This window comes from Hemiselmis andersenii, chromosome 3 (genome assembly GCF_000018645.1).
Source record: "Hemiselmis andersenii chromosome 3, complete sequence; nucleomorph".
Classification (NCBI taxonomy): Eukaryota; class Cryptophyceae; order Cryptomonadales; family Hemiselmidaceae; genus Hemiselmis; species Hemiselmis andersenii.
Window position 1 is genome coordinate 52,647 of NC_009979.1, and position 18,505 is coordinate 71,151.

At 23.2% G+C, this 18,505-nt stretch overlaps 18 protein-coding genes and 5 non-coding genes across 23 annotated transcripts; 11 read left to right on the plus strand and 12 right to left on the minus strand.

The window, feature by feature from the left end:
- Window positions 1-44: 44 nt before the first annotated feature.
- HAN_3g411 (hypothetical protein) lies at window positions 45-1,052 on the plus strand (the record flags this gene model as incomplete). Its single annotated transcript, XM_001712494.1, has 1 exon — window positions 45-1,052. The coding sequence occupies one exon, from the start codon at window positions 45-47 to the stop codon at window positions 1,050-1,052; it is 1,008 nt and encodes a 335-aa protein (XP_001712546.1).
- Window positions 1,053-1,362: 310 nt separating this feature from the next.
- On the plus strand, window positions 1,363-1,980 carry HAN_3g412 (hypothetical protein; the record flags this gene model as incomplete). The annotated part of the gene is made up of 1 exon (XM_001712495.1): window positions 1,363-1,980. One exon carries the CDS (start codon window positions 1,363-1,365, stop codon window positions 1,978-1,980), a length of 618 nt encoding a protein of 205 aa, XP_001712547.1.
- Window positions 1,981-2,032: 52 nt separating this feature from the next.
- HAN_3g413 (hypothetical protein) lies at window positions 2,033-3,046 on the minus strand (the record flags this gene model as incomplete). Its single annotated transcript, XM_001712496.1, has 1 exon — window positions 2,033-3,046. One exon carries the CDS (start codon window positions 3,044-3,046, stop codon window positions 2,033-2,035), a length of 1,014 nt encoding a protein of 337 aa, XP_001712548.1.
- A 45-nt stretch (window positions 3,047-3,091) lies between these two features.
- Window positions 3,092-4,126, plus strand: HAN_3g414 (hypothetical protein; the record flags this gene model as incomplete). Its single annotated transcript, XM_001712497.1, has 1 exon — window positions 3,092-4,126. The coding sequence occupies one exon, from the start codon at window positions 3,092-3,094 to the stop codon at window positions 4,124-4,126; it is 1,035 nt and encodes a 344-aa protein (XP_001712549.1).
- Window positions 4,127-4,246: 120 nt separating this feature from the next.
- HAN_3g415 (rpl40) lies at window positions 4,247-4,435 on the minus strand (the record flags this gene model as incomplete). Its single annotated transcript, XM_001712498.1, has 1 exon — window positions 4,247-4,435. One exon carries the CDS (start codon window positions 4,433-4,435, stop codon window positions 4,247-4,249), a length of 189 nt encoding a protein of 62 aa, XP_001712550.1.
- A 91-nt stretch (window positions 4,436-4,526) lies between these two features.
- On the plus strand, window positions 4,527-4,778 carry HAN_3g416 (rps21; the record flags this gene model as incomplete). Its single annotated transcript, XM_001712499.1, has 1 exon — window positions 4,527-4,778. The coding sequence occupies one exon, from the start codon at window positions 4,527-4,529 to the stop codon at window positions 4,776-4,778; it is 252 nt and encodes an 83-aa protein (XP_001712551.1).
- Window positions 4,779-4,905: 127 nt separating this feature from the next.
- HAN_3g417 (hypothetical protein) lies at window positions 4,906-6,252 on the plus strand (the record flags this gene model as incomplete). Its single annotated transcript, XM_001712500.1, has 1 exon — window positions 4,906-6,252. The coding sequence occupies one exon, from the start codon at window positions 4,906-4,908 to the stop codon at window positions 6,250-6,252; it is 1,347 nt and encodes a 448-aa protein (XP_001712552.1).
- A 29-nt stretch (window positions 6,253-6,281) lies between these two features.
- Window positions 6,282-7,196, minus strand: HAN_3g418 (rfc3; the record flags this gene model as incomplete). The annotated part of the gene is made up of 1 exon (XM_001712501.1): window positions 6,282-7,196. The coding sequence occupies one exon, from the start codon at window positions 7,194-7,196 to the stop codon at window positions 6,282-6,284; it is 915 nt and encodes a 304-aa protein (XP_001712553.1).
- Window positions 7,197-7,259: 63 nt separating this feature from the next.
- On the minus strand, window positions 7,260-8,471 carry HAN_3g419 (kin(snf2); the record flags this gene model as incomplete). The annotated part of the gene is made up of 1 exon (XM_001712502.1): window positions 7,260-8,471. One exon carries the CDS (start codon window positions 8,469-8,471, stop codon window positions 7,260-7,262), a length of 1,212 nt encoding a protein of 403 aa, XP_001712554.1.
- Window positions 8,472-8,521: 50 nt separating this feature from the next.
- HAN_3g420 lies at window positions 8,522-8,624 on the plus strand. Its single transcript has one exon. It is a non-coding gene; the product is annotated as a tRNA-Cys (tRNA).
- A 114-nt stretch (window positions 8,625-8,738) lies between these two features.
- HAN_3g421 (rps29A) lies at window positions 8,739-8,909 on the plus strand (the record flags this gene model as incomplete). The annotated part of the gene is made up of 1 exon (XM_001712503.1): window positions 8,739-8,909. The coding sequence occupies one exon, from the start codon at window positions 8,739-8,741 to the stop codon at window positions 8,907-8,909; it is 171 nt and encodes a 56-aa protein (XP_001712555.1).
- A 27-nt stretch (window positions 8,910-8,936) lies between these two features.
- HAN_3g422 (cenp-A) lies at window positions 8,937-9,323 on the minus strand (the record flags this gene model as incomplete). Its single annotated transcript, XM_001712504.1, has 1 exon — window positions 8,937-9,323. One exon carries the CDS (start codon window positions 9,321-9,323, stop codon window positions 8,937-8,939), a length of 387 nt encoding a protein of 128 aa, XP_001712556.1.
- Window positions 9,324-9,349: 26 nt separating this feature from the next.
- On the plus strand, window positions 9,350-9,420 carry HAN_3g423. The gene has a single exon. It is a non-coding gene; the product is annotated as a tRNA-Gly (tRNA).
- Window position 9,421: 1 nt separating this feature from the next.
- HAN_3g424 (rpl27) lies at window positions 9,422-9,874 on the minus strand (the record flags this gene model as incomplete). Its single annotated transcript, XM_001712505.1, has 1 exon — window positions 9,422-9,874. The coding sequence occupies one exon, from the start codon at window positions 9,872-9,874 to the stop codon at window positions 9,422-9,424; it is 453 nt and encodes a 150-aa protein (XP_001712557.1).
- A 91-nt stretch (window positions 9,875-9,965) lies between these two features.
- Window positions 9,966-10,268, minus strand: HAN_3g425 (rpc9; the record flags this gene model as incomplete). Its single annotated transcript, XM_001712506.1, has 1 exon — window positions 9,966-10,268. The coding sequence occupies one exon, from the start codon at window positions 10,266-10,268 to the stop codon at window positions 9,966-9,968; it is 303 nt and encodes a 100-aa protein (XP_001712558.1).
- Window positions 10,269-10,278: 10 nt separating this feature from the next.
- Window positions 10,279-10,376, plus strand: HAN_3g426. The gene has a single exon. It is a non-coding gene; the product is annotated as a tRNA-Leu (tRNA).
- A 7-nt stretch (window positions 10,377-10,383) lies between these two features.
- HAN_3g427 lies at window positions 10,384-10,455 on the minus strand. The gene has a single exon. It is a non-coding gene; the product is annotated as a tRNA-Pro (tRNA).
- A 10-nt stretch (window positions 10,456-10,465) lies between these two features.
- HAN_3g428 (hypothetical protein) lies at window positions 10,466-11,014 on the plus strand (the record flags this gene model as incomplete). The annotated part of the gene is made up of 1 exon (XM_001712507.1): window positions 10,466-11,014. One exon carries the CDS (start codon window positions 10,466-10,468, stop codon window positions 11,012-11,014), a length of 549 nt encoding a protein of 182 aa, XP_001712559.1.
- A 184-nt stretch (window positions 11,015-11,198) lies between these two features.
- HAN_3g429 lies at window positions 11,199-11,269 on the minus strand. Its single transcript has one exon. It is a non-coding gene; the product is annotated as a tRNA-Gly (tRNA).
- A 64-nt stretch (window positions 11,270-11,333) lies between these two features.
- HAN_3g430 (hypothetical protein) lies at window positions 11,334-11,567 on the minus strand (the record flags this gene model as incomplete). Its single annotated transcript, XM_001712508.1, has 1 exon — window positions 11,334-11,567. One exon carries the CDS (start codon window positions 11,565-11,567, stop codon window positions 11,334-11,336), a length of 234 nt encoding a protein of 77 aa, XP_001712560.1.
- Window positions 11,568-11,721: 154 nt separating this feature from the next.
- HAN_3g431 (hypothetical protein) lies at window positions 11,722-11,919 on the minus strand (the record flags this gene model as incomplete). Its single annotated transcript, XM_001712509.1, has 1 exon — window positions 11,722-11,919. The coding sequence occupies one exon, from the start codon at window positions 11,917-11,919 to the stop codon at window positions 11,722-11,724; it is 198 nt and encodes a 65-aa protein (XP_001712561.1).
- A 570-nt stretch (window positions 11,920-12,489) lies between these two features.
- On the minus strand, window positions 12,490-16,194 carry HAN_3g432 (hypothetical protein; the record flags this gene model as incomplete). Its single annotated transcript, XM_001712510.1, has 1 exon — window positions 12,490-16,194. The coding sequence occupies one exon, from the start codon at window positions 16,192-16,194 to the stop codon at window positions 12,490-12,492; it is 3,705 nt and encodes a 1,234-aa protein (XP_001712562.1).
- A 500-nt stretch (window positions 16,195-16,694) lies between these two features.
- On the plus strand, window positions 16,695-18,488 carry HAN_3g433 (kin(mps1); the record flags this gene model as incomplete). The annotated part of the gene is made up of 1 exon (XM_001712511.1): window positions 16,695-18,488. The coding sequence occupies one exon, from the start codon at window positions 16,695-16,697 to the stop codon at window positions 18,486-18,488; it is 1,794 nt and encodes a 597-aa protein (XP_001712563.1).
- Between the last annotated feature and the right edge of the window lie 17 nt (window positions 18,489-18,505).

Consider the following 18,505-nt stretch of genomic DNA (forward strand, 5'->3'; position numbering starts at 1 on the left):
AAAAAAGAAATAAATATATTTCTTTATTTAAATAAATAAAAATAATGAATAATTTTCCAATTTTCCTAAAAAATTTTAAAAAAAAGAACAAAAAAAAAAAAAAAGAAATGACAAAAAAAAATAAAAAAAAAAATAATAAACCCCAAAAAATTTCGGGGATAAAAAATTTTAAAAAAAAATTATCAGAAGGGTTTTCTTTAAAGAAAAAATTTTTAGAAATACCTTTTTTAGATAAAAAAGAAATAAATCTGGACATTAATCAAAAAAGAAATTTTTCCTTTTTCGCCAAGAAAGAATTAAAAGAAAATGAGAATAATTTTCCAAAAATTTCTTCTTTTTTTTTTTTTGGGTTAAAATCGAAATTTTCTCTTTCTCGATTAAATCAAATATTTGATTCCAAAAATAAAAAAAATTTTTCAGAATTTTCTCCTCTTTTTTTCCTAATTTCGAAATTAGAAAAAAAAAAAGGATATAAAATTTTAAAGTATTGTTTATATCAAATGATTCTGATAAATTTTTTTTCTTTATTTTCGATAAAGGAGTATTTCCGTTTAGAAATTTTTTTTTTTAAAAAAATTTTTTTTTTCTTTTATCGCTATATAAAAAAAAAAAAAATCTTAAAAATAAAAACTTCTCTGAATAAAGTTTTTTCTAAGATTTATTGGACTTTTCATGAAAAATTATTTAATTTTCAAATTGGAAAAATTTTTATTCAAATTTTATTCAAGGAAATTTGGTTTTTGAAAAATTTTTTTTTTTCTTCAAAAAAATTATTTTATTTTTTGGGAAGAAAGGTTTTTAATAATTTTCCGATATTAAAAATATCTTTTCTTTTCCTTCTTCCAAAAATCGATTTTTTAAAAAATTTTCCTTTTGAAGCAATTATAAAAAACAATTGGGATTTTTATTCCCAATTTCCATTTTCCTTTGGTTCTAACTTTTTTAGAAAATCAATTAGGGAAAAAAAAAAAAAAGTTTTTTTTTTTGAATTCTTGCCAAAAAATAGAAATTTTTTTCAAGAATTTAAAATTTGTTTTATTAATAAAATATGAAAAATCAGTTTTCCTTTAGTCAGCAATTAACTCCTACTTTTTTTTTAACTACCAAAAAAAACTCTTTTTCATTTTAACAGAGTTTTTATTTTCTTTTGTGGATTAGAAAAGCCAAATCGGTGGTTTAGAAATTTTGAAAACGCAACAAAATTTTAAAATTATTAAATCTTTTTTTTTTTTTTTTAAAAAAAAAAAACCAATTTTATTGGATTTTTTGACCGTTTTTTTATTTTTTATTCTTAAAAATTTTAAAACAGATTGTCATATTTATAAAAAAAATCAAAATCTTTTTTGAAAACAAAAAAAATCTATGAAATTCCAGAAAATTTTACGTTTTAAAAAGTCAAAATCCTTAAATTTTAAAAAAGGAAAAAATTCTAAAGAGATTGAAAACAAAAATTTAAACATCTGTAAAAAAACTATGAATCCATCAAAAAAACTTTTGACTTTTGATTTTATAAAAAAATTATTTTTTTTTAAATTTTTTAGAAATTTTTCTTCTTTGAAACAACCCAAAAACCAGCTTCAAGGAAAACGAAAATCTGAATATTTTCTTCAACAAACAAAAAAAAAATTCTTCCAATTTGAATACAATAAAACCCATTTAAAAAAAAAAAATAGGGTTTTCAAAAATTCAGGAAGATCCGCATCTAATTTAGAAGTCAAATGTTATGAAAAAAAATGCTTTATTTTTTGTAATAGAATGTCCATTTATATTACAAATTTTTCTTTTAAAAAAATCTTTCTTTTAAATTTTTTTCGATTAAAAAAAAAATTTTTGAAAAAACATGACACTTTTTGCAAAAATTTCCAAAAAAAAAGTTCTCCAAATCATTATGAATTGACAAAATTTGATAATTTAAATGTTTTTTTTGAAGGAAATGAATTAGAAAAAAATGGAGAATTTTTTTTAACTCAAAATTTTTAAATAAATTTAAAAAACAAAAAAATTAAATTTAAAACTATTTTTAGCTTTTTTTTCAAAGACTTGATGATTTTAATGTCCAAATTCCTGCAATTTCATTTTGTTTCGAATAAGATTGAACAGCGACAAAATGAATTCCTTGGGATTTTTTTTTATTTTTTTCGAAAAATTTTGGTTCAAAGTTACTATTTTTTGAATTTTTGGTTTCTGAAAATTTTGCAAAAAGAAACTGAATATCTAAGCCGCATTCTAAAATAAGATTTTTATTTTCTAAATCACAAAACACATTGCACAATTCAACACCATCTAGCCATCCTGACAAAGATTTGGCTCTTTCACTATAAATAACAATTCCCGGAATTTGTTGATTTTTATCAAACTCCGCAGGTAGAGGACAGAAACCAGAAAATGCTATATCACTGGAATTAATTGAGGATAATTCGTCCGAAGATAAAGAAGCAAAAATGTATTTTTCGCCTCTTAAAGCATCTGGCATTTTTTGAGGAACTTTTTTCAAAGAAGCATTAAAATCTGATTCTCGCATAAAAGGTCTGTAACCCTTCATGTTTGGATAAATTTTTTCTTCCCTTTCTGAAATTTTATTATACAAGGAAAACGTTCTTCGGCTGGGACGAACTATCAAATCTAAATCTGATAAAGCTATATTAATCATATTAAACATTTGCGAACGGAAAAATTTTATAACTTTTGGTTTTTTGTCCGATTTGTCCAAGAGAATTTTTATTCTTTTTTTTAGTTCTTTAGAATTCACTAAATTGTTAGGAACAGTCTCGATATGTTCGAAATTTCCTTTTTGATCCACAATAATAATTTCCCATAGTTTTTTTCCATTTTCGTCAACGACTGGTCTGGAAAAGAAATCCAATTCCCAGATAATTTCTTCATTTATTAATTCGTTTTTCATAGATATTTTATTTAAATTGGGAAGTACGCTTCTTTTAAATTTGGAAAAACTTTGTGTTCTAAAGTTTCCAACATTTGGGAATCCCAAAAAAGATTTTTTTTTATAATTTCCTAAAATTGGCCTTTGTATACAAAAACAAAACATTTAATTACTTTTATTGAATTTAGGACAGCTAATATTAATAAAAATATGATTGTGAAAATAAAATTGACTAGGATAAATATTAAATTATTTTGTGTTTCTAAAAAAAAAAAAAAAATCTTCAAAATTATGCATCTTTTTTTTCTACAGCAATTAGGAATTTTTTTCAAAAGAAACCTTTTTGCCTTAAAAAAATTATTTTTCAATAAAAAAAATTATTTTTCCCTTGTATTTTTATTTTGGATTTTTTATTTAAAAAATAAATTAATTTTTTTTAAAAAAATTTCGTTAACTTTTTTTAATTTATTTTTTCAACAAATTAAATTTTCGGGGAAAACTTTTTTTAAAAAATTTTTACTTTTAATAATAAGTAATTTATTTCGAAATTTCCAAAAAAAAAAAATTTGCTTTTTTTGTTTAAATTATTTAAAGGAAATTTTTTTCTTCTTAAAATCGTCGATTTCAACTCATTTTTTTTTATTATTTTGGAAAAAATTTATTCGGAAAAAGAATAAAAGGTACTTGATTTTTCCGAACCAAAAAAAAACAATGGAATCCTTTTTTCCCTTTATTTTGAGAAAAATAAACAAAAAATACTTAAAAGTTTTCAATCGAGACAATTTAAATTCTTTTTCTTCTTCTAATTATGAATCCTTTTTTCTTAATTCTTTTTTTCCTTTCAATCTTCAAAATAAATTTTTAAAAAATAAATTTTTTTTAAATTTTGTTAAACCAGAATTTCCTCTTCCCCGATCTCTCATTAGATTTAGGAAGAAAAATTTTTTTTTTTTTTGGAATTTAGTAAAATTTATTTTAAAGAAAAAATTTTTTTTTCTGTCTATTAAATCCAAAGATTTAAAAGGGTATTTATTGAAAATTATTTGTCATTTTTTTTATCCATCGAAAAAAAAAAATTTTATTTTATTTTATTTTCAAAATTATTTTTTTGAGTATGAATCTTTTTATTTCCTCTTTTATTTCTATTTTACTGAAAAAAATCTCATCAAGCCTTTAAATTTTCAAACCCAATTTGTAAAAATTTTAGAAATTCAAGGTTATTTTTTATTAACCTTACATCTTTAAAAAATTATTTTTTAAGAAATTTTTTATTATTAACGAAAAATATTTTAGTTTTTATTTAATTTTTTTTTCAATTTGAAATGTTTTTATCGATTTTTTTTGAAACAAATAAGTTTATTTAATTTATTTAAGTTTTTTTTTCATTCGCAATTGACTACTGTGTCCACATTTTTTTTTCCTACAATTTTTTGCTTTTGGATGAAGCCTGGCGTAACATTTTCTACAAATTACTTTTTCGCAATTTTTTTTCCTTGCAAGAGCTGCTAAGGTTGGTTCAATAATACCTCCTCTTAAACTCGGAATCAGAAACATTTAATAATTAAAACAAAATTTGATAAAGTCAATACTAAATAAAAAAACTAAAACAGTCTGTCTTCGTTTTGGTAAATTAATAAAAATATAAATGCCAATTAAAGAAAAAAAAGTCGAGTTTAGTTATATCCCAAGAAAATGTTCTTTTTCAAATCAAATTTTAACTTCAAAAGATCATTCTTCTATACAAATTTCAATACAAGCCCTAAATTTAAATGGAATATCTCTTAGAAAAAATAAAACCTATGCGATTAATGGAAAAATACGAAGAAAAGGCATTTCTGATCTAGCTTTAAATTTACTTACTGAAGAAACGGATTTTCTTCAAAAAATTTCTACTTAAATATAATAAAACCAAAAATAAGCTTAAAAATTTACTTTTTAAGAATCTTTACTTTTTTTTTTTTTTTTAATTTAATCGATAAATCTAAATAATTTTTTAAATTAAAAAAAAATTTATAACCTTAAACATGGATAAAAAAAATGAACAAATAAAAAAAAATTTAGCCGTTAAAAAAATTTTATGGGACTTCTTTAAGAATTTTATGAAAAAAAATATCTCAAGAATAAAAAATTATTACCTTAGACGCAATTTTTTTTTTCGGAAAAGATTTTTTAGTCTTTTTGAAAAAATTATGGTTCAAGATAATAAGTCTTTTTTTATTATGGACCAAATAGAAAACATTGAAAACCTCCATTGCTACCCAAAAAACAGCTCAAAAAATTTTCATTTTTTAAAAAAAGAAATAAATTTTTTTTTAAATTTAATCGGTAATTTTTTGAAAAATTCTTATCAATTTTTAATTTTTAGGTTTTTTTTCAATGGGAGAAATCAAGCCTTTTTTAAAAGTCTTTCTTCTTTTATTCCTAACCAAATTGTATTTATTAAAAAAAAAATTGGTAAAATTAAAGGAAGAAAAAAAAATTACTCTTTAAGGAAATTTTTAATAAAAAGATCAAAAAATTTTGTAAACAAAGCTGTTTTTTTAGGGAACAAGAAAAAAGAAATTTTTAATTCGAAAAGAAAATTCAGTACTAAAGGGAAAATTATAAATATAAAAGTTTTTTATGATCGTTTGAATTTTTTATTCTTTAAAAATTCCATAAAAGGATTTACTCACGATTCTTTCCAGTTCTTGTTTAATTATCTAGATAATTACGCCAAAAATTTGATAAAGGAAATAAGAAAAATCACATTAATAAGTAAAAAAACCAAGGACCAAATAAAAAAAGATTGGGGAGAGAATTTTACATCTTTTTTCCAAAATGATATAAAAAAAATTTCAAAAAAAATTTCATATCATTCAGTATCCGAAAAAAATTTCCAAAATTTAATTAGGTTATTTAAAAAGAAAAAACGAGTGAAAATCAACAAAAAACCCCGAAAACCAATTTTTTTAAAAAACACAATAGAAAAATCAAATGTAAAAAAAAAGTCTACTCGTCGAAAAATTCTCGAAGAGAATATTTCAAAAACTAATAAAACCCTCATGACTCTTTTGAATGGAATTTTGCAAAAAAGAATAAAAATTTTACGCGAAGCAACCAAATGCCTGTGTAAATACAAACCTTTGCCCCTTAAAATTTCAATTCAGAAAAAAAATGAGAATACAGTTGAACAAATTGAAAAGTCCAATTTTATATTGGAAGAAAAAAATTTAATTTTTTTAAAAAGAAATTTTTTGAACATAAATGCCGAAGATTGTTTAGCTTTTTTAAAATCAAAAAACCAAAATGTTTTTCCAAAATTTTTTTCTAAATGGTTTTTTTCTGTAATGATTGATCATAACTTTGAACAAATACAAAAATCTAATTAAAAGAACAAAAAGAATTTAAAAATTTTTTTTTAAAAACTTTGTTCTTTTATTAAATTGTTAAAAAAAGTTCTAAAAAAATAAAAAGAACTGCCAGATTTGCTTTTTTCATATTCTTTTAAAATTTTCTTCTTTGAAAAAAAAAGGGCAGTATTTACCAAAGAAGTATTTAAATCCTTTTTAATTTGAGCAATACTTATATTTAAAATTTTGGCAATTAAAACTATTTTTCTAAAGAAAACAATTCGAAAATCTTTCTGCAAACTTTCTTTTAATTTTAAAATTAGGGATTTGGAGGAGAAATTTTTTCTCAATATAGTAGGAAAAAAATTTTTGGATAAAAACAGGTTTTTTTGAAATAAAGAATTTATCGAATATCTAATATCTCCATTCCCTGAAAAAATTGAATCAAAAATGGTTTCGAAACACAAATCCAATTTTTCTTTTTCAGCTATTTCATGCAATCTTATACACAAAGAAAATGGGGAAGATGGCTTGAAGTTCAAAACTAAACATCGCGATATAATTGTAGGATTTATTTTATTTAAAGATTTACAGATAAACCAAAAATTTAAGCCTTTTTCTATCCTCTCCATTTTTTCTCTTAAATTTAATTGACTTGAGAAAGAAAGATGATCTGAATTATCAATTATTACCAGTTTTTTGGATTCTATCTGAGAAAAACCGGAGTCTAAAAAATGTTTTATTCTATTTTTAACAATCCCAATCTTAGTTTCTTCTAATCCGTCGATGTTTAAAATATTAATTTTTGAAATATTATTAAAAATTTCACGGGAACTAATTAAACTAAACGAACTTTTTCCGATACCGTTTGTTCCTTGAATTAAAAAATTTGAATTTTGAAAATTTTTTATAAAATTATTTATTTGAGTTTCGTTTGATATTAAATCTACTATGCTTCTCGCACTGTATTTTCCTAACCACATTTTATTTTATAAAAATTGTCTGGATGTAAAAAATTAAAAAGAAATTTTCAAAAAAATAAAAAATTAAAAGTAAAAATTTACGTAAATTCCTATTCTACTAAACGGTTTAACTCCGAAAAACCCCCTTGAGTTTTTGTTTTTTTTCCAATTTTTTAAGCCTTCATGATTTTCTTTTTTTCCTTGTTTTAAAATCCTTTTTCTCCTTTCAATTGCTTCATGAATTTTATCATCTCTGAGAGAATCCATCTTTATTCTACGCCATTCTAACTGTCGGTATAAAACGCGAACGAGACTTGGTTTTTTAGAAGAAAGTACATTTGTTAATGTTTTTTGATCTTTCACAAGCTGGAGAGGAAGCAGAAAGTTTAAAATTTCGGGGTCGGGATTAAAAATTTGGTTTCTAACGCTTGCCATATTTACATCTTGAATTGGTGTTCGGCAAGTTTCGGGAAGAGCAGAAGATTTATACCATGGATGATTTTTGATTTTTTCAATTGATATACGTTTTACAGGTTCTATTGTTAAAAGAGACTGAATCAAATCCCTGCAATTTGCTGAAATAATTTTGGGAATTTTTACTGGTTCAAATCTTATTTTATTAAAAAGTTTTCGAATATTATCGTTTTCTTCGTCAAAAGGAAGTTTTCCAGTCAAAAGGGAATATAAAATTACACCACAAGACCAAATATCTGCTTTCATGCCATTATAAGGTTCATTTGAAACCACTTCTGGAGATGCATAATGAGGCGAACCGCAAAAAGTTTTTAACATGGCATTTGGAACACTTAGTGAAGCCATTCCAAAATCGGCAATTTTAATATCATGATTTTCATCTAACAAAATATTTTCTAATTTCAAATCACGATGACAGATTCTGTGCTTATGACAGTATTCAATTCCTGAAACAATTTGTTGAAAAAATCGGAGGGCTTCCCGGTTTTGTATTCTTCTTTTTTCTACCAAATAATTAAAAAGTTCTCCATGAGAAGCGTATTCAATAATCAAGAATAGATATTTTGAATCTTCTAAGACTTCAAATATTTTTATAATGTGTGGATGAAACATAAGTTTCATAACAGAGATTTCTCTCTGAATTTTAATTCGCAAAGACGGTTTGTCATAAAATAAATCTTTTCGAATTATTTTTATCCCGACCTTTTCTCCATTTTTTGAATGCCTAGCAAGCTTTACTTTTCCCGTTGCGCCGATGCCTAAGGTTTTATCAATAATATAAGAGCCAACAAATTTTAATTTTCCATCGATATTTTTTTCCATTCTCTACTTGGCCAAGGACAGGTGTAACTGAAGAAGATTTTTTCGATAAGAGTGTGAGGAGAAATTCTTTTTTTCGAACTCCCGACCATGAAACCAAGTATTGATCTGCAGTCAAACGCTCTGAATGAATTAACCACTGAGCTACACACTCTGATTAATTAGGGTAAATAATTTATTTAAATAAATTTTTAAATAAAAAAAAATAGTTTTGATGTTTAAAAATAATTTTAAATTAATTTTTTTTTGATTATAAAAATTATATTTTAAATGGGACATAATACAATATGGAATTCTCATCAACGTACTTATGGAAAAGGATCAAGAAGTTGTAGAGTTTGCGGAAACCGAATGGGATTAATTCGTAAATATGGATTGCTGATTTGTAGAAAATGTTTTAGAGAAGATGCTTCTTTAATAGGTTTCAAGAAGTTTAGATAAAAATAAAATAAAATATTTGTTATTAATTTAAATAAAAAAGTTTTTATTTCCCCGAATTCTTTTCGCCAAATGAATATCTTTTGGCATCACGGTAACTCTTTTTGCATGAAGAGCGGATAAATTTGCGTCCTCCATTAAACCAATGATATAATCTTCCGCTGCATATTGAAGGGCTTCTAGTGCAACACTTTGCCATTGCAAGGAATGATGGAATTCCAATGTTATTTCTTTTACTAAACGAGCAAAAGGAAGACGATGAATTAAAAGGTCGGTAGATTTTTGAAATTTTCTAATTTCTCGAAGAGCTTTTATTCCAGGTCGGAAACGAAGTTTTTCTTTTTTGAGGGGAAAATGTTTTTTTTCTTTATAATTTTGTTGAGTTCCTGATTCAAAGTTTTCGTATTTTTTTTTCATAAAAAAAAAAAATTATTATTAGTTAAATGCTTATGATCCAGCGGTAGGATTTCAGCCTTCCAAGCTGACAGCCCGGGTTCGACTCCCGGTGAGCATATTCAAAATCTTAGTTTTTTAAAAAACCATTTTTGTTTACCCGAAAAAAACTGGTCTAAAAAAATATTTTTCAAAAAAGAAGAAAAAACTTGTTTTTCTTTGGAAAAGATTTCTTTATTTTCAATTTTTTTTCCAATAAAATCTCTAAAATCTTCTATCTTCTCATTTACTAATTTATCTGTTGTTTTGTTTAAATCAATGAAAAAGCGAGTGGGAAAAACATGATTCATGTTTATTTTTTTAATGAAAATTTTCATACGAGATTTTTTTGAAATTTTCTTTAGACTCATTTTTCTTGTAACAAGCTGGGGATATTTTTGTATTCCTGCTAAAATAAACGTTTGGACTGAATTCTGATCAAAATCAGAGCTTTTTGTCAGAATAATAGCTTTTGATCCAGCAAATCTTCCTCTTAAAATTAAAACAACCCTTCCGTTTTTAAAACATGTTTTCATTTTAAATAAAATAAAAAATTGCGTTTCAAAGCAATTAATTTAATTTTTTGTTTTAAAAGGGTAGTAGAAAAGGAAAAAAAAAATTATCCATTTAAAAATTCCCACGGGCATGATTTTCAATCGAATAATCAAAAAAATTTCCAAACAATACAAATAATTCTCCACTATTTTTTAATCCTAAAATAAAAGGCTCTAAAGAGTCGAATTTGGAACTTGAAATTTTTAGATTCATTATATTTTCTGATGGATGAGGAATATTATAACCTACGTAATCAATATTAGGGTTTCCTTCAATTACTGTTCGCAAAATATTTCCTAAAGTGTGATCTTCGTTATAAAAAGATATTAAAATCACTTTTTGGGTTTTTTTAATATTAATAATTTTTTTTCTCATAAATATAAAGCTAGAGTGGCCGAGTGGTCTAAGGCGTCAGCTTCGATGCAACTTAAGATCTGATGGTGAAAATCGCGTGGGTTCGAATATCATACACCCCACCTCTAGCATAGAAGGGGACCCCTGGGAATCGAACCCAGGACCTCTCGTACCCTAAACGAGAATCATACCTCTAGACCAGGGTCCCTTAATAATAAATGCCTTTTTTTGTATATATAAAAAAAAAAAAAATTTTATTCAGAAAAAATATTCGAAATGGAAAAAATAGACAAAACAGCTTAGAAAAAAAACGATTTCCCAAATTTGATCTGGAAAAATCCAAAAAACAAACTGGACTAAATTTTATATTTTTTTTTCAAATTTCTTTTGTTAAAATTAATATTTTAAGAAAAATAAAACAAGAAAAATTTTTTTTTCTGGCGGAATTATGTCGCCCCATTTTGGATCTAAAATGGAAAAATTTTCGGGTCAAAAAAAATAATTCGAATCAACTTATTAATAAAATTTTTTTTCAAAAAAAAAAGTTTTTTTTTATTGCACATAAAAAAGAAAAACAAGAAAAATTTTTTTCTCAAAAAATAAAAAAAAAAAAAAAAGCTGTTCTTCTTTTTTTTAGTAAAAAAAACTTTTCAAAAGTTGAAAAAAATAATTTTTTATTTTTGAAAAAAATAAATAATTATTTTGAAAGTTTAAGAAATAAAAATACAGAATTTCTTTCAATTAACCAAATTTTATTGAAAAATTAATTTTTTTATCATCAAAATTGATTTTTAGTTAAAAATTTATGTTTAATAAAGAATTTTTTTTTTAAAAAAAAAAAATATTTTTCTGGTATTTTTTTAAATCAATAAGAAAAAAAAACACAAAAAAAAAAAATTAATTAGAATTTTTTAATGAAAAAAGAAATAATTAATTTGATTTTCATAGAACTACGTCGTCCGGGAATCGAACCCGGGCCTCGTCCGTGGCAGGGACGAATTTTACCACTAAACCAACGACGTTACATTAATAGTTTAAAAAATATAATTTTATATTTATATTTTAGCAAAAATCCGGTTTTTAATTTTAAATTAAAACAACAAAATCTAGATTGTAATCAATTTGTTGAAGTTCCACGACCTTTCCCTTCGTTGCAGCACTTCCCTGGCCTTGATTGCAACTTACCTGTGAAAGAGAATCAACAGAACTTAACTGTTGATCCAATTGCATACGATCCAGCGGTTGGGTCGCCTCTACCGTTTCTTCAGGAATTCCAACAAAACCTCCTTCAACAGGCATAGATGTAGTAGTATCCCTCATAACATTCCTAGAATTAATAATATCATTATTTTTTCAAATCCCACGTCAGGGTTAATCACTTTCATGGACTCTCTTGATGCCCAGGAAGATGCCAATGTTGCTATTATGGTACTTCTCCTCTCATTTGGCGTTGTATATACGCATTTTGTCTTCCTTATTTATTATGCTCTGCCTCTTGTAATAACTGATAATACAAATAAATTGGTACAATATTTTCCCGTTTTCCAATTTTTATAACAACTTTATGAATACTACCCACTGGCGCCTTATTTAAAGCATTTCCCATAGGTCCATTAATTTTAATCTCAATCCTACTTCCACCTGAATTATTTGATTCCGATGAATCAGTCATAATAACAAATTTTTAATATATCTACCAATTGCTTGAAAATTTATAACAGTACAATCCGCTGTAAAAAATCCCATACTACTTTTTTAATTTATACTACTTTTTTAAAAAAAAAAACCAAACCCAAGGATCCATAGATCCATTGGATCCAGAAATCTTCGATTTTTAATATTAAATTTTTGGTTTTAAAAATTTTGAGGAAAATAAAAAATGTTTGTCTATAAAAACCAAAAAATTCAATCTAGCTCAAATTTGGTGGGGATTGATTTTTTTTTTTTAAATTTCTAAAAGCAACTATTTTTTAGGTTGGATCAAAAATAATTTCAATAATTTAATCTTTAAGGGTTAAACCTTTGAATCTTCTATTATTATATCTTAGATAAAAAGATTTCACCTTTCAAATTCTTACCACAGAAAGTTTTCGATCTTCTTCGATAAAACTTATTTAAAAAATAAACAAGTTCTGTCTATTTCATAAACAATTTTCTTTATTTTTTATTAAAATTCCCCCAATTGGAAATGACAAATAGTATTGTGCTTTTTTATTGGTATATTTTTTAAATTAAAATGGGTTTAAAAATTATCTATTTTTTTAAAAAATTCTGTAGTTAGGTATTTTTTTAATGAATTTATGGAAGAAAAATTTTTTTGTCCAAATTTATACCCATAAAAAGTAAGCTGAAATTTACTCTTAAAATGGTTAAGTCCATTTCCAAAAAATAAAGAAAAATAACCTTGTTTTTCGGTAGAAACAAAAAATTTAAAAAGAAATTTCTTAGGAGTTTTTTCAATAAAAAATTGGTCAATCAAAAAATTATTCAATTCATTTTGGCTTTTTTTAAAAAAATCTTTGTGATCCAATGCCAAAAATAAAAATTTTTGAAGATTTTTTTTTATTTTCTTTATCATTTTTTCAATATCGAAAAAAATTTTTCCCTGGAAACCATAAACAAATTTTTGGGTTTTAACATCAACAAAACATTTAATAAAATAAGAGGCACAAAAAAGGGTTTCTTTGTTTAATATAAAAGAAATGAGAAATGAGAAATCCTTAATGTTCCAAATGAAGAAATCTCCAAGTTTTTTTTCAAAATACCATTTCTTATTTTCAAATATTTTTAGGTCACTTAATCCTTTTAAATTTTTTTTTTTCCCGAAATATTTAGACTGATTAATTTTTCTTTCTAAATTCCAATTTTTTGCCATTTTAATTTTTTCCATTTTTAAAAAAGGAAAAAAGTTTGTTCCATTTGGTAAAAGGGAAACCCTTACCTTTAAAATTTTAGGGTATATCGATATTATTTTTACTAAAAAATTTTGGAAATAAATTCTTATTAGTCTAGAAAATTTTAGATTTTTTTTAAAAAGGTTATTTTTTTCTGAAAAAAATTCAAAACCACTTGACATCTTTCCAATGAAATAGCCTTTATTTCTTTTCGGTTGAATATTTAGTATTTGCCCAATCTGGTGAGTTTTTAGAATGATACTTTTCCAGCTTTTTACCATTATTTTTCGTTCACTTTGAATGAAATTTTCCAAAATTTTTTTATTATTAAAAAGAACAAAATTTTCAGAAACATTAATTTTATGATTTTCGATTTTTTTTAACCAGAATTGAAGAAAAAACTCGTCGGGTTTTTTTTCGAAAGAATTTTTAAAAAAAATTTTGGAATTTAATTTTTTAGGATTTTTTTCGTTGGAAAATCCTATTTCTATTGGTTTAATAATTCGGTTTTCCTTTGAATTTTTTTTTTCTGTTAAATGTTTAGAAAGGTTTTCGAGAATAAATTGAGAATTTCTTGCTCCAAAGCCGCATACAAATTTTAAAAAAGGTTGAAAAATTTTTAATTGAGAAAAATTTCTTTCGTCAATAAAAAAATTAAAAAATAATTTTTTAAAACAAAAAAAAAATATTTTTTTCAGATTTTTGTCGGATAAATATTTGTTTTCAAAATAAGAATTTGTTTTAATTTCGTTTTTTCTTCCAGTTAAAATTAAGCCGTATCCTAAAAGTCCAATTCTTTCATAAATATTTATGGCATTCAAAATACAATCAATTTGACTAGAGGAGATTGATTTAAAAAATAAAGAATTTGAAAGAATTGTTATAATGGAGTTTTTTTTTAATTCAATTATTTGCACTTTTTTAATAAATTTTAATTGAGGAAAATTTTTAGAATTCTTGTTCATTTTAGTTTCGAAAAGTTCAATTTTTTTAGTCAAAAAAATTTTCAGTAATTTTGAATATTTATTTTTTTCCAAAGAGTCATTTATTATAAAAATTTTTTTTATTCGAAATTTGGCACAAAAAATCAGAATTATCTTCGAAAAATATTTTAAATTTGAATTAATTGAAAAAGAAATTCTTTCTTTTAATAAAGTAAAAACTCCAATTGAAAAATTATTCTGGTTAATGTCGCTATGGTTTTGGTTTAAATTTTGTTTACAATCGATAACGCAAAAAACATTTTGAAAATTAAAAGAGTCTGAAATTTTTAAAAAATTTGTTTTTAAATAATCAGTAGAATATAAAGAAAAGAATTGTAAAATTATTTTTTGTTTTGAATATTCTTTAAATTCTTTAGTAACCAATTTTCGATACACTAAGAAAAAAAAATTTGTTAACGAAAAATACGCTCCTAAGAAGAAAAAATTTTTCGCTAAAAAAAAAGATAATCCAAACGAAATTTTAAAAAATTTTTTCGATAGCAAAAAAAATTTTCTTTTGAAAAAAAAACTTTCCAAATTAAAAAATTTTTGTAAATTTTGAACTTCTAAATGAGATTGCTTCGTTAGAGAAATATTCCAAATTTGAAAATTTGAAAAAAAATTTTTTTTTCTTTTTCCCGGACTTGGATTTTTCTTTATTTTAGGGTATCCTGAAAAGGTTTTAAAAAATAAATGGTAAAAAAGCCAACCGATTTTTAAATTACCGTTTTTTTTTTTATTCATTTCAAAAAAATTTTGGATAATTTTTTTAAAAGAAAAAGGACGAGAATCAAAAGATTTCGACCAAAAAAAACGAGAGTCAAAAGAAATATGTGATTTTTTGTGACATTTTTTCCAAATTAAATTTTTTGAAAAACTAAAAAGTGATTTATTTGTTAGAATTTTTAATTTGTTTTTTGTAAAATAATTTTCCATTTCATCATAGAGAAAATCATCTGAATTAAGATGAATCTTCGAATTGGAAATAAAAGAAAAGCGTTCAAAAGGAAAGTAACAAAGTTTGAGGTCATAAAATTCAAAATTGGAATTGGTTTTTTCAGCAAACATACAAATATTAAAACCTTGATCAGAATTTAAACTAAAGCGTTGAAATATTTTTTTTTTTTTTGTTTTTTTTGAAAAAAATTTGCTCCAAATCCTATTCAAGTAAAAAATTTTCCAAAAAAAATTTTCTCCGTATTTAAATTTAAACATATACCTTAAAAAATTTTTTTCTTTTAAACAATTACTACAAAAATCGCAACTATTTGTTTGTAGAAAAAGAATTAAAACATAAATTTCTTCGACAAAATCAAATATATCATTTCTCTTTTTTATTTTTAAAATTTTTCCTATCCAAACTGTTTCGTCCCATAAATTAACAAAATTTTTAATCCGGTGTTTTTTCAAATCAAAATATCCTTTTAATTGAAAAAATTCATTTAGTTTTGATTTAAAAAAGGAGTTCGTGGTTATCTTGGTAAGTTCGGCCCTAATATTGTTTTCAAAGTTGTCGCCAGTTAAAGAATTTTCTTTTTTGGTTCTAGGGGAGTTCTGAAATTTTTTTTCTTTTTCTTTTTTTGGGAAAATTAAATTAAGTTTTTCTTCAAAAAAATTTTTATTTTTTTCTTTTGAAAACAAATATAAGTTAAATTTTTTTTTTATTAAAACTTTTTTCGTTGTATTTTTAACTTCTGAAAAAAAACTAAATATTTTTTTTAACATTTTTTTAAAGTTATTTTTTTTTTTATTGAGTCCAAATTTAAAGCAAAGAAATTTTGAATCCATTAATCTAATCAAACATTTTTTTTTTTTAATAAAAAAAAATTTAAAATAATTAAAAAGAGTTTGATATTCTTTATACCGTATGAATTGAAAAAAGTTTTCCTCTTTAAAGAGGAAAACTTTTGAATTTATAAGCATAAATAAATTCCTTAAATTCACTAAAAAAAAAATTTTATCTATATTTTCAAATAAAAATCTTTTTTTTTTGATATTAAATCTACTCCAATTCATTTTTTTTTGAAGTTTTTTGAAATTTTCAAATTTTATAACATTATCGATCTTCATACAAAAATTTAGGGTGAAAAGACAGCTGTTGACAAACAAAAAAATTTTTTTACCTTAATTTCTTTTGTAGGAATTATTTTTTTAAAAATTCTAAATGGTAAATTTATTTTTTTCTTATTTTTTACCAAAATTTTTTTCTATTAAAAAAAAAAAAGGATTAACTTTGATATTTAAAAAAAACAGAAAATAAAATGAAAAAAATGATTTGATTTTATTCTTTTTTTACTAAGAGAATTTTTTTTTCTAGATTCAAAATTAGGTTTAGGTTTTAATCTAATGATTGAATGAAAAATTTTTTTTTTTTTAAATAAAAAAAAGAATAATTCTTTATTTTCCTAATACCAATAAAAAAAAAGCTCAAAAATTAACAAGCCTAATTTAACTAAATAAAAATTTAAAAATTTTGGAAAAATTAATCCTTAAGAAAAAGAAAAAAAAGAAAGATTTTTCCTAAATTTAAGAAAAAATCTCTAAAACAACTGTCTTTTTTTTTAAAAACCATGATCCCCAAAAAAAAAAATTTTAAATTTACTTCATTTTTTTTCCAGATAAATAGAAAAAATTTTCTTGATAAATCAATAAGCAAAAAATTTTTTTCTAAATTTTCCTTTTCTTTTTCGAGATGCGAAATGGATAAAAATATTAAATTTTTAAAAATTGGTCTTGATAAATTTTTTTTGGATTTTTTTTTGGAAAATGAAATTTTTATTTTTAAAAGGTTTTTTACAACCAAAATGATAAGAAAACCTTTGCATTTTTTTTTTAATTTTTTTATAAAAAAAGGAAACTACTTCAATAAAAATTTTTTTTTAAAAGACAAAAAAATTATCCCATTTGGTTCTAAAAATTTTTATTTACTTTTTAAACTCGAAGTTTTGAAACCCAAAACAGAATTTTTAGGAACTGCCTGGAATCTTCCTTTAAATAATTTTTTTTTGCGAATAACAAAGTTTTTCTTCTTTTTCTTCGGTTCTTTGGGGTTTTTTTTCGAAAATACCAATTTAAAAAAAAAGCCATCGAGTTTAATAACCTTTCAAAAAAAAAAAAAAAAGAGATTCAGTAAGCCTTTTAAGAAAAAAAAAAGTTGTTTTTTCTTGGAAAAATTTAGAAAAAAAAAAATTTTTCTGAAAAAAGGAATTCCCGGTTTTTTCACCGTTTTGTCCAATATTTATTTTAATGAAAAAAACAAAGAAAAATTCAAAAAATTTTTTCTTAGTCCATTTTCAAAAAATTCATTTTTTTCCAAAATCATAAAAAAATATTTTAAAAAAAAAATTTTTGTTCTATGTTGGACCTTAAATTTTGATTTTTTTTTGAATCGATCTAATTGTTGGTTTTTTTCAAGAAGTAAATTTAATAAAAAAAATAACACTGAATTAAAAAAAATTTTTAAAGAATTTAAAATCAAAAGTAGAAAAAGCAGAACCTTTTTAAAAATTAATAAAAAAATTTATCTCAAATTAGAATTACTTGGAAAAGGGGGTTCTGGAAAAGTTTATAAGATACTTGATGAAAAAAACCAAATACTTGCCTTGAAAAAAACTAGAACTATGAATCACGATTTTGAAATTTTACATAATTGTATTAATGAAATTAGCATTTTAAAAACTTTTTATTTTCAACCCAGGGTAATTCAAATAAAAAATGCAGATATTTCCTTGGAAGATGGAAATGTTTTCGTTGTATTAGAATACGGGGAAGCAGATCTAGAAAATATTATAAAAAAAAAAAACAGTGGAATATCCAATTTAACTTTATTGAAATATTTCTGGAAACAATGTTTGGAAGCCGTTCAAACTATTCATGAAGAAAGAATTATTCATGGTGATCTAAAGCCATCAAATTTTCTTCTTGTCAATAATTCTCTTAAAATAATTGACTTCGGAATTGCAAAGCAGATTCAAAAAGATACAACCAATATTACTAGATCTGTGCAAATTGGAACCTTGAATTATATGTCGCCTGAAGCAATGGTTGATATTTCAAATACAAAAGAAGAAGAAAAACGATTTAGACTAAGTAGATCTGCAGATATTTGGTCTCTTGGATGTATTTTTTTCCAAATGGTTTACGGAAAGCCTCCTTTTTATCACCTTGACTTTGTTAAAAAAATTCAAGCAATTATTAATAAAACTTTTGAAATTTTATTCTTACCTGTTGATATAAAATTTGCGGTCGATGTTATGAAAGGATGTTTGCAAAGAAATCCTAATGCCCGTCCTTCGATTCCTGAGCTTTTAGTCCATCCATTTTTGGTTTCACGAAGTTTGGTCACCTTCCCAAAAATTAATTAGAAAAAAATTTTTTTTTA